This window comes from Thermobia domestica, chromosome 12 (assembly GCF_964235325.1).
Source record: "Thermobia domestica chromosome 12, izTheDome1.hap1.1, whole genome shotgun sequence".
NCBI classification, from domain to species: domain Eukaryota; kingdom Metazoa; phylum Arthropoda; class Insecta; order Zygentoma; family Lepismatidae; genus Thermobia; species Thermobia domestica.
Genome location: NC_137465.1, coordinates 210,591,468 through 210,606,414, shown reverse-complemented (window position 1 = coordinate 210,606,414; position 14,947 = coordinate 210,591,468). Strand labels below are relative to the sequence as shown.

Here is a 14,947-nt window from a genome sequence, read left to right as displayed (position 1 = left end):
TCTTTTATAAATTTCAACCTAGAGACTTCAAATTTTTAGAGAAGGACCTTCATAACCTATTAAAGGGAACAATCCGTGCCGATTTTTTATTTAGAATTTTCTTCATTGTCGAAACAATTCCATTGTTTAAGATTTGGATATCCATTTCAACAATCAAGCCGTTTCAACAATGAAGAAAAATCTAAATAAAAAATCGGCACGGATTGTTGCCTTTGATAGATTATGAAGTTTCTTTTCTAAAAATTTGAAGTCTGTAGTTTGAAATTTGTGAGAAATCGTGAATTTTCGTGAAAGATAAAAAATACATGGGAGATACGAAGACAGTAGTGTCATCTATCGGCAAAACTTGTTCCTTTAAACCAACCTTAAACTGTCGACAGTTTCCACTAATGTTCGAACACTTGTCACAGCGGCTGACCAACTTATCCAAACCTTCCTCAACAAAACACTTCGCCAGTGTCCAGCAAGTACGCATCGTTTCGTATGAACGCTACTGCAGCGCTAATATCGGCGCTCAGTGCATACGCGTTAATTTCACTGGTTCACTGCCTCTACACTAACGCCAGTTCGGTTGAGTTATCTTGTGTGGAGCGGAAAAAATCGCTGTGAAAGTATGGTCGTCTTCACTGGCGGGATATTTCTTTGAGGAAAGTTTGGACAAGTTGGATGACAAGTGATGGAACACTGGTGAAAATTATGTCGAAAAATAGGTGTGCTCTTTCATTTAAAAATAAATTTGGCCTCAACAAACCTGTTTTATATTATATTATTTTTATTTTTTCAAAACAATATTGACTTTCCGTACATGCCTCGTATATGTTATATCCGTGAGACTAACAATATCAAATAAATGTTCGATTGACATGACCAGAAAACATGCCGAAGATTTATGCCATTCTGCCTACTGATTATAATTAGTTACGTTTCGAAGAAAGAGTCAAGTAATAATGTGTGTTTCCTTTCACTTTTGAATAGAAAATTCCTACAGACATATGGCGATTAAGTAACGTATGATTATTTTCGAAAGTTAGGCTACACCTTTTCATTTTTCAGGACCAAAGGTGAATGCTTGCTTCTTAAAATTTCATTAAAGTATGCTGGTGGCCTGTTCATACATTTTTTTTCTTATCTGTATGGCCATAGGCTATTTTGATCACTGGGACTGAAATTTTCTTTAATCATTATTCAGATACCCTATTAATGTTTGAAAAAGAACTGTCAAAACTGTTCATAATGACTATGTAAAAACGGTTGTCTTAATCTTGCAGTTAAATGAATTATGAAAAGGCACAAACAATGAAGGTGCAAAGACACCTGTTTTATTTATGCATTACTAACCAACTCTTTCGTTGGTCGAGGAAAGAATTTTGATTTTTTTGTTTTACACTTAATTTCTTAACGCTTGTAAGCGAGACTGCATGTCTTCCAAGTCTGGGTCTTCAGTCACAGGGAGTGCAGCTGCTCCTTCAGGCTCTGCAGGTAACGATTCGGTAACAGCTTCGGGAGCTTTTCCCAGCTGGCCAGCCGTTAATTCCCACAGGATCTGTAAAAAATGAAGCAACAAATAAAATAAAGATCTCAAAATTTGGCGCCATCTTGGAGTAAAAACAAGGAGCCTAGAAACCAAGGAATAAGAGTACTTAACGAGAAACGTGGAAAGAAATATTTCCAGGCCCAAATCTAAAACTGAAAAAAAAAGTCCTTATTGGTCACAGGACCCGCCGAAAGGCAGAATACTTAATAATTAAAATGCTACAATATCAATTAAAAACGACTGAGCTCCAACCTATAACTTTGGCTTTCAAATCTTTTACGGTTATGTGTGATATCACGTTTAACATAGACAAATATAACATTTTGAGTATGTGTACTTTAAATAAATCTATTATATAAAAGAGAACGTACAAAATCCTTTGTTACCTCATCACGCTAATACGGCTGAACCAATTTCTTTTATTTTTGGGGGGTTATTAGGATTTGGACCCTAGATGGTTTTTATCATATCACTTTAATTTTTAATTACCAGTGTCTTGAGATAATTGACCATCAAGTGATAATTGACCTTTGTTAGTTCATCATAGGTAAAAATAAACGTATTTATATGCAGCCCGCATGACCCTGTAACTCGGCGGGTTAACATAAATGACAGGCGATATACAGCGGAAAATAGCTTGAATCTTCTGTTTAAAATTTTTTAAAAGATTTGCTTATTTTTACAGACACTTTTACAATATGCCAGCACCGGGATGACCGCAGCGAAGCGGGGCGGGTTAACATAAATGACAGGCGATATAATGTTAACATTTAATGCAATCTTCTATGGTTTTTATCATATCACTTGAAAGCGAAAAAGTAAAAATTATCTAAGTAACAAAGTTTATTGCGTTCCGGGGTGACCGCAGCGAAGCGGGGTGAACGCTGCTAGTTAGTTAAATACATCATTTCCATAAAGTTTATGTTCTAAAATTATTGTTCAAAGCCTTTGTATTTTAATAAGCTTTTTCTAAATTCAATGCACGTAAATTGTGCTGCCATCTTCCGAGTTCTTTTAAACTATATGCTGTGGACGTTTATATGTTTGTGGTCAATCCTTTCGACAATGAGATCTCGGAAACTACAGGCTCTAGAAAGATGCCGTTTCCACTGATCGATTGCAAATTTCATGTAGATTGTCCAGTTCTAATTGAATATTTAAAAAACGTGACCACTATTTCTTTATTACATTTTACGGGTACATTGGAAGTATCCAAATTAAAAAAAAAAAAAACTAAAGCATCACATCCTACGCATTATACATTCCAACACCACCCTGTTGTATATAGGGGTTGTATATGTCTCAGGCGTTTGTTTCATGGCCAAATAATAATGGAAAAGAAAGGATAACCATTTCTCCAGTCTAAGATGAACATTTATTTTTTGGAGTGTTTTGCCCAATGAACACCATATATAACTGACACTATAATTAATTGTGTATGTAATGTATTTGCTTATTACATGCAAGAAGAAAGAAAACACTGGTCATACATGAATTAGAAACTCCAACCGGAAGTAGGCTCAAATCTTGCAAACCGTGCGAGATATTGAGAAAAAATAATCGAAAAAAGTCTTCCCTTCATGATACCCCTTGGCTTTTTTTAATTAATACGTCTTTCACTTGTGTATGTAAAGGGACATGTACCAGATGTTGTGAGGAATGAGAAGATTTATGCTCATATGGGAATGATGCGCTGTGTAGAGAGCGCAGGTTCAGCTAATACTTAATAATAATAATATGTTATATGAAAGAGTCTTAATAGAAAATTACTTGTCCACTCTTGTCTATTAACACAATCAAATGCTTCGTTGTCTACTTTCCGAAACTATCTGCAGCAAAAATCGATATCTTTCTGGCAAATCTAATGACCACACTATGGGCTATCAGACACAGAGAAGCGGTCAAACCATGAACCAAAATACGAGGTGCATTCAAGTTATAACACCTATTTTCTCTCTCTGTCTTTCACTAACTAATCACACCAAGAAACCTATGAAATCTGTGTCAGTCTTCGACGTAATCTTCCTGCAATCGTTTTTCCCTACGTCGACGCCATGATTCCATGGTCGCAGCGAACGCTTCTTTACGAGTCTGTTTACTGGAAAATCGCTGATACAATAACGGCACGGCTATTGTTCTTCGTTTCAAGATTGAAAAATGGCATCCATGGTCACAATTGATGAAAAAAGAAAGTCCCACTCCTGCCGTCATCACGCGTCAACATTACCTGACAACATGGCACGTGCGCAGCCTTGTGGTCGTAAGTATCAAAAACATCATTACTCTCACTGCTGCCGCTAGAGTTGTGTGTGTCGTACGGTGTTGCCATTTCTGTTACGCATTGACAACGAGTTCTCGCGTATTTAAAAATAAACAGCATGTTCCTATCTGTTACCAGTTCTGAGAAGAAAAATTAAGGTGCACCTCGTATAGAAATTCCTAAAATGTTAGGTTCGAATGTTGTGAGTATTCCTTCGAAGATTTTTTTCCCTTTACTTTCTTTTTTAGAAAAGGATTAAATTTGTCTGAAATATGACACATCAACCATTTAAAAATCGCCCCTTATCATTAACAATAATGATGCGCAATTACTCCCATAATGATAGTTTTCTAAGAAGTGACACGATGTGCTTTGAGTAACCCAGTTCTGCTGAAAAAGACAGTGTCAGGAACTACAGAAATTGTACAGATTTAATTTTACTAGACCCAATTGAACTAAGTGCAAATCATACCAATATTAAATATAATAAATATGCATAAATTTATCTCTTTAAAATGAATGTCTCTTGTTGTTATACTGTTGATTTTGGATGGAACGGAAGCACAGATTCAACTGTTTGATGTGATGTAGTTAGTTGGTAATTCTAACCGACTTGAGGCTGTAACCAAGTTGTCTGAGTGAGCAAATAAGTCGTTTAGTAGTACGCCGTAGAAACAACCCCGACGCTCTGTTGGATGTACTCCGTCATGTGTAAGTTGCTATCTTTTTTCTTCTCTGAGCTTATCACAGATCAAGAGCAATGCAACTTTCGCTGTATATTCAACAAGAATCCTCATCTATCATAATCAAGAAATTATTTCATCAGTCTTAGACGACAGGTAGTATTTGAAGTGAAGATGCAGAGGAAACCTTCCGTTTTGGAGGAGGCTGTCGGAAACGTTCGGAGATTTAAAAAAAAAAAAAAAAATCACTACGGCAAGTTACACAAGAGTCTAATAGGAAGAAGTCATATAAAGTTCTTCATCGATGGTACGTCATACTGCCTATACAGTCCAGACTTTGTGTGAAATCGAATCAAACAACAGACTGCGAGGAACATTTGTAATCACTATGCTACAGATAGCTGACGAAGAAACTTTCTATCATTAAAAAATAAAAAAAAAAAAATCTCTGTGACGGACACCTTCCACACATTTGGACACTGCAAACGGCATATGATTTGGGGTACAGGAAAGCCAAATGCAGTGGTGCGTGGTAGTCCGAAAGTAAATGTGTGGTGTATCCTATATAACAGGAGTGTTGGGTTGTTTATATCAACACCGGTGTGGTAAACCTAGATATGTTTTGACTTTCATCGTGCGATAAGACAGGCATCCGAACGTCATTATCCAACACAAATGTGCCCCAGTGCATTCAAGCCGTGACATTTCTTATTCCTATCAATACATTTCCCAACCACTGGATTGATCGTGACTGCTCAATTTTCTGGCCTCCTAGATATTATTCCGTTCGAGTTCTTTTTGTATGAATATGTGGAAGATAATATGTTATTTACAAAAGCAGCAAGCATACAAGATTTGGAAGCAGCACAGAAATGAGCTCATCACTCCGTCACAATGGATATGTTGCAGGCAACTTGTTGCTACCAGTGGTGCTCTATGGAGGTCTGTTCAAAAGTGATTTTACGTAGAACTTTGTACGCTGTTATGTCATTTTCATGTGTAATACTTGTCTTCATACACTATATATTTAATGCAGATACATGATGGACATTCTGTATATCGACTTGTTTTACGAATTGTCTCGAAAAATTGACATGTTAAGAATGTATTAAAATTATAAGCTTTCCAGTGCTTAATTCCTACAACAATATTTATTACTAACCAGCGGCGTGCCGTCAAGGGGACTAGGCTAGTCCCCTGGCATTTTAATTAAAGTACGTTGTGATAAATATATACGGAAGAAAACGGAACCAGTGTTTATATTTCTCTATTTTCTTCGTAAAATAGCTGTTTCAATTTCCACACAACTTTAATCCGCGCCCGTCCGCTGGCTGCGACAGCTAGTAGAGATCGGAAAAGTTCGGGCCGTAATCGGCTCTTCTCGGGGAAGGAAACAGGTCCCGGTCAGCTAGTCCGTGTATCGCGCTGTGTAGAATCTAAGTGTGGGCGTTCCGTCGTAAGTAAATTTAATGTTCGTTTGCTTTTTACTAGTTATAGTATTGACTCAATTAAACTTACATTATTATTCTTGACACTATAAGAGATCTAGTGAAGTATGAACTTGTTGCATTATCAATATATTTTGAAAGTGAGTCGAAGTGTAAAGTATGGAAGGGGATTCGGCTGAGAAATCTAGTCCCCTGCAGCAGAGGGATGGCGCAAGCAATGGTATTTCAATTGATACAGGGGAGTGTAGGAGTGGGGATCGGGCCTTTCAATGCTGTGTTTTGGACAAATTATTCATGGTATCGTTAGGGGACCTTAGTTTTCAGGAAAAACAACAAATAATAACCAATGGTAGACCAACTCCAAGTATTTCAATCCAGACAAAAATGAAAGATTATACACGTAATTTCAAAACTGACTATTATGCTTCTTCAAAATGGTTAACTGCATGTAAGTTAAGAAACCAACTATACTGCTGGCCTTGTGTTCTATTCCACACAGAAAAAGACGTGTGGAATAATGATGGATTTTGTGACATAAGCAATTTTCACAAAGCCAAGATGCGCCACGAAAAGTGCTATTCACACCTGTCCGCAATAACAAAATTGAAAACTTTCGGGAGAACCAGAATTGATTTTCAATTGAGCGAGCAAAGAAGGTTAGATGTTTTAAAGCATAATGCAGAGGTTGATTCAAACCGAGAAGTAATGAAGCGATTGATAGATGTCTGTTGTCTTTTGGCTAAACAAGAGCTGCCATTTAGAGGACATAACGAACAGGAAGATTCTGTCCATCAGGGAAACTTTATTGAAGTAATTCAGTTACTCTCTAAATACGATAGTAAATTGAATTCTCATCTTCATAGCGCGGGAGCGTTTAAAGGGACATCCAACAAAATTCAGAATGATATTACTAAATGTGTTGGTGACGTAATTCTGGATAAAATTAAGTTAGAAATAGACAATACACTTTTTATAGCAATAATGTTGGACGAAACTACGGACATTGCAAAGCTCTCTCAACTTTCAACCGTCATTCGATACGTGAATGACGGCATTATTCATGAAAGGTTCATTGGTTTTCTAGACGTCAGTAGTGATCGCACTGCGACTGCTCTAAGTGAGCATGTTTTCGAAGTTCTCTCTCACTTTAATTGTGAGCGAAAGCTTGTAGCACAAGGCTATGATGGAGCTGCCACGTTTTCTGGACATTTGAACGGCTTACAATCTCTTATGAAAAGGAGGTGTCCCAGTGCACTCTTCATACACTGCTATGCTCACAGACTCAATCTCGTTCTTTCACAGTCTGTTAATCACATCAAGGAATGTAAAATATTTTTTAAAACATTGAGTGGCATTCCAAATTTCTTTTCGCATTCATCGAAATGCGTTAATGCTCTTGCTGAATCGGAGGTAACTAAACGATTTCCAACGGTAACGGTAAAACAAGATGGAATTACAATTCAAGAATTGTGAATGCAGTGAATGAAAATCAGACACAGCTCTTACGGTTTTTTGAGGACATTGCAGAAGACCCAGATAATTGGGACACTGAGGCTTTCATGACTGCAAGAGGCTACGTGTTATCATTGAAGGATTTCGATTTTGTATTTCCATTAAAAGTTTTCAGTCATATTTTTTCGCTCACGGACACATTATTCAACATTTTTCAAAGTAAAACATTGGATGTGAAATACTGCATCGAAAAAGCGAGAGAGACGATATCTCACCTTAGAGATGCAAGAAATGATTTTGAAGAGATTTATAGAAAAGTAGAAGTAAATGATAACGTGGAAGCTCCTAAGAAAAGACGTAAAGAAGATGACCAAGCAGATCCAAAAATTAAATATGTGCGTCTCTACAATGAAATTATTGACACTGTGATTGGACAAATGGAGGTGAGATTTCAAGATCTCAGTGAATTGCAGTTTCTTGAACTGTTACATTCAAAGAAATTTCAGTGCTTCAGAACTCGATTTCCTGATTCCTTGTTTTTGACTCTTAAATCAAGTTACTGGAGTTTTTTCGATTTCAGCAATTTGAGGAGTGAATTGACATCAGTTTACAGGCTCTCTGATTTTTCAAACAAAACTGTGACTGTAATGATACATTTCTTGAAAGAAACAGGTTTAGCAGAAGAAGCGTTTCCAGAAACATATGAATTATGTTCTTTGGTGTCAACAATACCAGTCAGCACTTCCACTGTAGAGCGCACATTCTCTTGTTTGAAACGTGTCAAGACGTCTGTTCGTAATACGCAGAACGAGAATAGAGTTTCTACACTTTCCCTGTTAATCTATTGAAAAAAGCTTGCTAGATGAACTGCAAACTCAGGGATCCTTCTACGACGCAGTAATCGAGAAGTTCCTTCAGATGGGTGACAGGAGAATTCCACTAATATATAAATAAAGGTAAGTTTAACAGTATTATATATATGATTGTTTCACTTTTTATTTGATTAATTTACTAACTTGTTTCTTTGTTATTAAATTATGTAAGGCTTATGTTTATTCGATTTCTAATTTTTTTTTACACCTGATAGAAATGTCTTCGAACCTAGTCCCCTATGAGAAAAGTCACCGCACGCCACTGTTACTAACCCACAAAGATGAAATTTTAGGTTGTTTGAAAACCTAACAAAATAAAGAGTTTTCTAATTTAGAATTTCAGTTGTCTTCTTCAACATATCCTTAGCAAAGAAAACGTATACTCCATTCAGTGAGTAAAGAGACCAAAAAGAGATTAGTTTTCTTGAGTTTATTTAGAGTATTACCAACAAAACTCAATAGTACTCTACCAACAATACAGTATCTACAAAGGATACCGGGAGCTACAAAGTCCATCACACCACTTTTCTGCCGTGGGTGAAAGGTATGTTTACACTACCCAAAATTCATTTTACGACGGGGGCGCGGTGGCTTAGTGGTAGAGCGTTCACCTCCAGTGCTTGGGGTCTCTGGTTCGATTTCAGCTCGCGCCGTGTGGACTTTGTGGTGGACAAACACCGTGCTCGTGGGTTTTCTCGGGGTTCTCCCGTTTCCTCCCACTTTCTTCATTTCACTCATCTCTCATCATCACCGTCTCCTTTAGCCTAACCGGCATAACCGTGGGACGTAAAACTTAAAGATTTCATTTCACTTTTTCACTTTACGAGGGAGGATCAAACGAAAACCTTAAAAGTGCAATATACAGACGGTGATCAGAAAAATGGAAACACCTGAACGAAATTGCAACTTACCAGATTAATATGGTGTCGGGCCATCTTTCGCCTTCAGAACACCCTTGATGCGAAGTGGGATGGAAGCATAGAGGTCGTGAATGGTAGCAAGTGGAATTTTACACCATTCCTCGTGCAGGGCATCGGCCAGTTCTCTGAGAGAGGATGTAGGTGGAAATCGTCGCCGGAGTCGAGTTTCCAAGACGGACCACAGATGTTCAATTATGTTGAGATCTGGGGATTGGGCGGACCAGGGGAGGTGTTGAACTTCATCCCGATGTTCCTCAAACCACGCTGAAACAACGCCAGCTGTGTGAATGGGTGCATTATCATCCTGGAAGATGGCGTCATTGACCGGAAACAACATCCGGACCCTAGGATGCAAGTGGTCTCCTAAAATTGCGACATTATCGTTGGCAGTGATTCGTCTGCTAAGTGTGACCACAGGACCCAATGAAAACCATGATATGGCGGCCCACAGCATCACCGAGCCGCCGCCACGTTTCACAGTTGGGCGGAGACACGGCAGATCATAAGTTTTTTGGGCGTTCTCCACACATAAACACGGCCCGTGGTTGGGAATAGGGTGAAGGATGACTCATCCGACCATATCACACGTTTCCAGTCCTCAACGGTCCAAGTGGCATCGTCGCGGCACCATTTGCGGCGTGCGAAAGCGTTATGGTCCCTGATGAGCGGTTTGGCCCGTGCAACACGACCCCGTAAGTTCATGTCATGTAATTCGCGGTGGACTGTGATTGTCGAAACAGGGTGGGGGAGGTGCTGATTGAGTTTCTCCGTCACTTGCACCGCAGTGGCACGACGGTTCTGCGTGACAATGCGCTTTAATACCCGGCGTGACCTGTCACTCATGATTTTCTTCCGCCCACTATTCCGCTTCCCCGATGTGGTTTTCCCGTGTATTGTGTAGGCCGTCATCACCTTCGACACTGTCCCACGCGACACACCTAACACAGTAGCCACTGCCGTCACACTCACTCCACATAACCGCGCACCAACAATTTGCCCTCTTTGAAAATCTGAGAGGTCTCCCATTTTACACTACCTCCGCCTGCTGCAGCCACTGGACACTGCTGTTCAACTGCGCATGACGTAGTATGGAGACCGACCTAACACACCACCACCAGCGGTCCGGCGCTGCGGGCGCCACGACACCACTGCCAACCCATACATCTGACGTGTTGCCAACTACAGGTGTTTCCATTTTTCTGATCACCATCTGTATGTTAGAATATAACAATGAAAAGGAAATCATACCTCTTGTTTTTCAACGTAGTCCCCTTGACGTTGAATGCAAGTATTCCACAGCTTCGAAAACATACCACCACCATTCAGGTACTGCATTTTTCACCTTTCACTCCACCTCATTGACATGTTTGCCTTCTTTGAGTGGTTCGAACACATGAAAGTCACTGGGGAAAGGTCTGTAAATAGGGTGGATGTATGAAACACTCAAATTTCATTCATCGATAGTTTCAACGGTCAAACGAGCAGTATGCGGTCGGGCACTGCAGACACCTTATTGAAATGCAGAACATTAAGACGATGTGTTGAGCTGAACAAAAGCTAGTATTTATGATTGTGGTGATTTCTTTCGGCGTAATAGGCCTGCTTTCCTCTACAAGCTGTTCCGTTAACACAAGATTTTTGTCGGTTAACTCGGTAATTCTGTTCCGGTTCAGGAGCATCCTCCATAGATATTATGCCACTTTTAAACTTCCTACACCACTCGTATATTTGTTGCAAGGACAAACAGGAATCACCATAATTTGCTGCCATCCTGCGATGAATTTCAATTGGTTTCACACCTTCACAGCTCAGAAACCGGATCACCGAATGCTGTTATAACGCGGTGCATGTAAACAGTGGGGGTGGCCTCTTGATAATAACGCTGCCGTGTTCGTCGTTCTTCCAACAACACTCTGTCACCTGTCGGTCATTACGTGCACCTCTAGGCTTATTACTGCCACGTATCGAAGCAATCGACCAACTTTGCGGCATTTGATTGCATTTTTAAGGTTTTCATTTGATCCTGCCTCGTAATTTTAAGTTTTCAATCGAATTTCTTCCCTGACTTCTAGAATATAATTTTGGTCTGAGTAGAGCCTTTACTAGTATATTTTTTATTACTTATTTGCACTACCTAATGATCTCTTTTCCAACAAAAATACATCGGTCAACCTCTCATTATTAAATTAAGCTTATCAAAGCAAGAAGTTAATTGCTGAAATATGAAGAGTAATTTGTATTTGCACGTGCCAGAAGAGTAGTCGAAGCTTCTAGCATTTAAGATAGATGTGTTTTAAAATCTGTAAATGTACGGTACATTGAAGATGGAACTATTGTATAAGTGGAAAACTACAAAACACGAAAATTGAAGCGACGTGTCAGAAATATGAAAAACCACTGGTAAAGATAACATACCTTATCAACTTCTTCCTGTGCCTCTTCTTCCAACTCCTCCTGGTCCTCCATCGACTCAAAGGTTTCATCCATCATCTCTTCTATGATGCCAGCCTGCAAGGAACAAAGAATACATAATATTAGACACAAGCACACTGTCAGGGAGAAGTTAGTATATGGTAAGAAACTGCTCTGACTCAATAATATACGCAACTTGAACGCCTGTCTTATGAACAAGTGAGTTTCGTTTCAAATTGTGCAACTACGGTACACTTGCAAACTATGGGAATTTATTAAAACCGGAAGTAGTAGATTTATGAAATGAAATGAAATCTTTGTGTTTTACGTCCCACGCTAATGCCAGTTAGGCTAAAAGAGACGGTGATGATGAGTAATGAATGAAAATGGTGGAATGAAGAACGTGGGAGGCAACGGGAGAACCTCGAGAAAACCCACGAACACGGTGGTTGTCCACCACAAAGCCCTTGGCGCGAGCTGAGATCGAACCAAGGACCCCACGTACCACAAGTGAACGCTCTACCACTATGCCACTGCGGTCATTTTGGTTGCAACAGAGGGATAAAATCAGGGATGAAATATCTTTTGAGACAGTGGATTTGTATGAGAAAAACTTCTCGCTATTTATTATTACCGTTCTTGCTCTAAGATAGTGGTTGCAAAATTTCTGAAGCTTCTGAGCTCCCGTATCGTTTTCAAAGCCTATTGTCAGCTACCAACTAAAACAACTACCAACTTAAAACACATCAAGATGGTTCAGCTCAGTGGAGGAATCTAGGTTAGTCAACCGGAGCGTTAACGCGATCTACCTAAAATGTCAACGCGACCTAGTAGTAGCTCGCGATCGACGGTTTGGCGATCATTGCTCTAAGGGAATCCGAATTGGAACTGGAAGCTAAAGATGATGGTAGAACGTATATTTATAACACTGAATACATACATACAAAAAAAAAAAAAAAAAAAAAAAAAAAAAAAAAAAAAAAAACCTTTTCGCTATAAATTAGTTTCCTCTTCATTGGAATCAGTACTGAAACCGAAAATAGCAGATTTCTACTAATTCTGTTTTGGATAGACCAAAAGAAGCAACAAAGATAAAACCTATTTTTGGGATGATGAATCCATATAAAAGTAATTCCTCGATCCACTTAACTTCTTTGCTCTATATAAATCAATACTGAAACCGTATGTGGTAACAGATTGGTATAACTTACAATTTTAGTGGAGCAACAAAGATGGAGATGGAACCTATTCTTCGGGCGCTAAATTAATTTCAAAAAACCTGCTTCTCGCTATCTATTACCGTAGTTCGTCTGACACATGTCGACAAATAGGCAGCCATAGACATCCCGGAAGATCTCTCACACAGTTCAGAAGCTTCATACGGATTTTTATACGTTATCCAACACACTCATTTTCAAACAAACCAATTTTTTCCCCCGTTGCTAATCATCTCCACACCACTTCAAAACTTGTAGGTAACAGTTAACATGAATTTAACAATTGACTGAACGTTAGAAAGAAAAACAATGAATAATAACGAAAAAAATAAGTTATAAGAGGGGAAAAAAAAAGAAGCTGTCACATAAGGAGTTATTTTCAATGGCATGTACCCGCATCATTTCCTTTGATAAGTCTCTCATAGTAGCTGCTACTTCTGGATAGCGAATCAACTGCTGCATCGCCTTCATCACTTCGGTGGATTTTTGCAATGAGCCAGCCACTCGAAGGGTTCCTGAAAACAAATAAATCATTATAGAACTTGGAAACAAACAACTACGTAAAGTAATAGGAATCCAACTCAAGTATACAGAAAAAAGTCACGCTACTAACGCGAACATATGAACATGTTTTCACTTCCAGAGTAATTGCAGTACTCCAAGAAAAAAAATCAAGTCCGTAATAAATGAATTAATTCAAATAATAAAATATTGTGACTGGGCTATGATCAAATTAGGTCTCAGCTCACCGTACAGCCACTGTGGTATCCACTCCGTTTCCCAGACAGCCACACACCTTCGGTATCCGAACACATCTACTTTAATCAGCAGTTCACTGCTAGATAAAGACTTTAATAACATTATCATCAGGTATTTCCTCACATATTTCAAGTCAGTGTACAAGCGGAGAAAAGAAGAGTACAGTACTACCGGGTTTCTTTGTAGAGTGAGGGGGGGGGGGGAAACAAGGGCTCCAATTGTGTAGCATAAGAGCCTGAACTTAGCTTCAACAAATAGTTCTTTCATGGCAAATTTTATAGTTTTGTAGCTGCTACATCTTGGACTACACTAGCTTCAGTATTTCAAAGACTCCAACAGCTGAAAGTATCAGCATCTCTCGTAGGAAAATTGTGGTATCGAACAATTCAAGACATGTTTTCATTGTATGTAAATTCTTAAGTAAGTTGTAGAGGCACACCAGAAAAAAAAAATAGTTTCATTTAATTTGATTAAATGTAACAAAAAAAAAAAAATAATTTTCTTTAATAAGAATAAAATAATGTGTGTGTGTTTCTGTCGTCACTTTTCGCGTAAAAAGGAGCCACCTACAATCACTAAACTTTGTACACAGATACATTCTCACAGAGTCTAATGCTGTACAAAGCCGATTTTCGGCTTGGGGGAAGGGGTCAGATTAAAAACGTATGTATGCTGCTCGCAGTTTTTAATAACGCCTTGCATGTACGCAACTCCTATTACTTCATGGTTGTGCGGGCTTATATAATAGCAGAGAATAAATGCCGGGGAATGGAGTACGGATTTCCCTCTCTTTTAATCGACATTCTCAATTAATACCCGACAACGACGGGTGAGGACAGTTCGTGTACAATATAAAGACACCAACTTCAAATTACTACTAGAAGATGCCCGCTTGTATCATCTTTGGAATCTTTTTAAAGCAGTTGAAAGGACTACCATGGAGATATGAATACTTATATAGGTCAAACTCACACACATGAATGTATTCTTTGAAACTATTTATCAAATACTAGCGTCAATTACCTGCTTCGGAAGATTAAAATAAGAAAAATTAGCAATATGTTCCGTTAGTCAGTCACTTCTTACTATTACTGAAGCGCTCTCTGATATCAGTCATTTTCGATCATTTTTATATATCTCTCCTCCTCCCCCTACCCTAAGTTGCACCGTCAAAATGAAATGACAAAATCCACCACGTTCATCTATGCTGAAAATTTGACAGAGATCGGCCGAGTGGTTCAAGAGTTAAGTCACAAATAGTCACTTTCATTTATATATACATATACTGCACTAGTCTTATTAATAAACTGAATTCACTTATTATATGGCAAGTGGAGGAACGAACAGCTTCTTCTTTCCATTTTACTCTGTACCCACTTGAATTCACTGA

General features: G+C 38.7%; 1 protein-coding gene across 2 annotated transcripts in view; it reads right to left on the bottom strand.

Annotated features, from left to right (window-relative positions):
* Window positions 1-1,364: 1,364 nt before the first annotated feature.
* The window catches only part of Vps24 (vacuolar protein sorting 24), a 36,696-nt gene continuing 23,113 nt past the window's right edge, over window positions 1,365-14,947 (bottom strand). For both annotated transcript variants that reach the window (XM_081734700.1, XM_081734701.1), the window contains exons 4-6: window positions 13,192-13,313; window positions 11,585-11,677; window positions 1,365-1,543 (exon numbers count right to left, since the gene is read on the bottom strand). In XM_081734700.1, coding sequence (XP_081590826.1) covers window positions 1,388-1,543; window positions 11,585-11,677; window positions 13,192-13,313 — 371 coding nt within the window. In that variant the 3' untranslated portion in view covers window positions 1,365-1,387. The remainder of the gene's footprint in view (window positions 1,544-11,584; window positions 11,678-13,191; window positions 13,314-14,947) is intronic.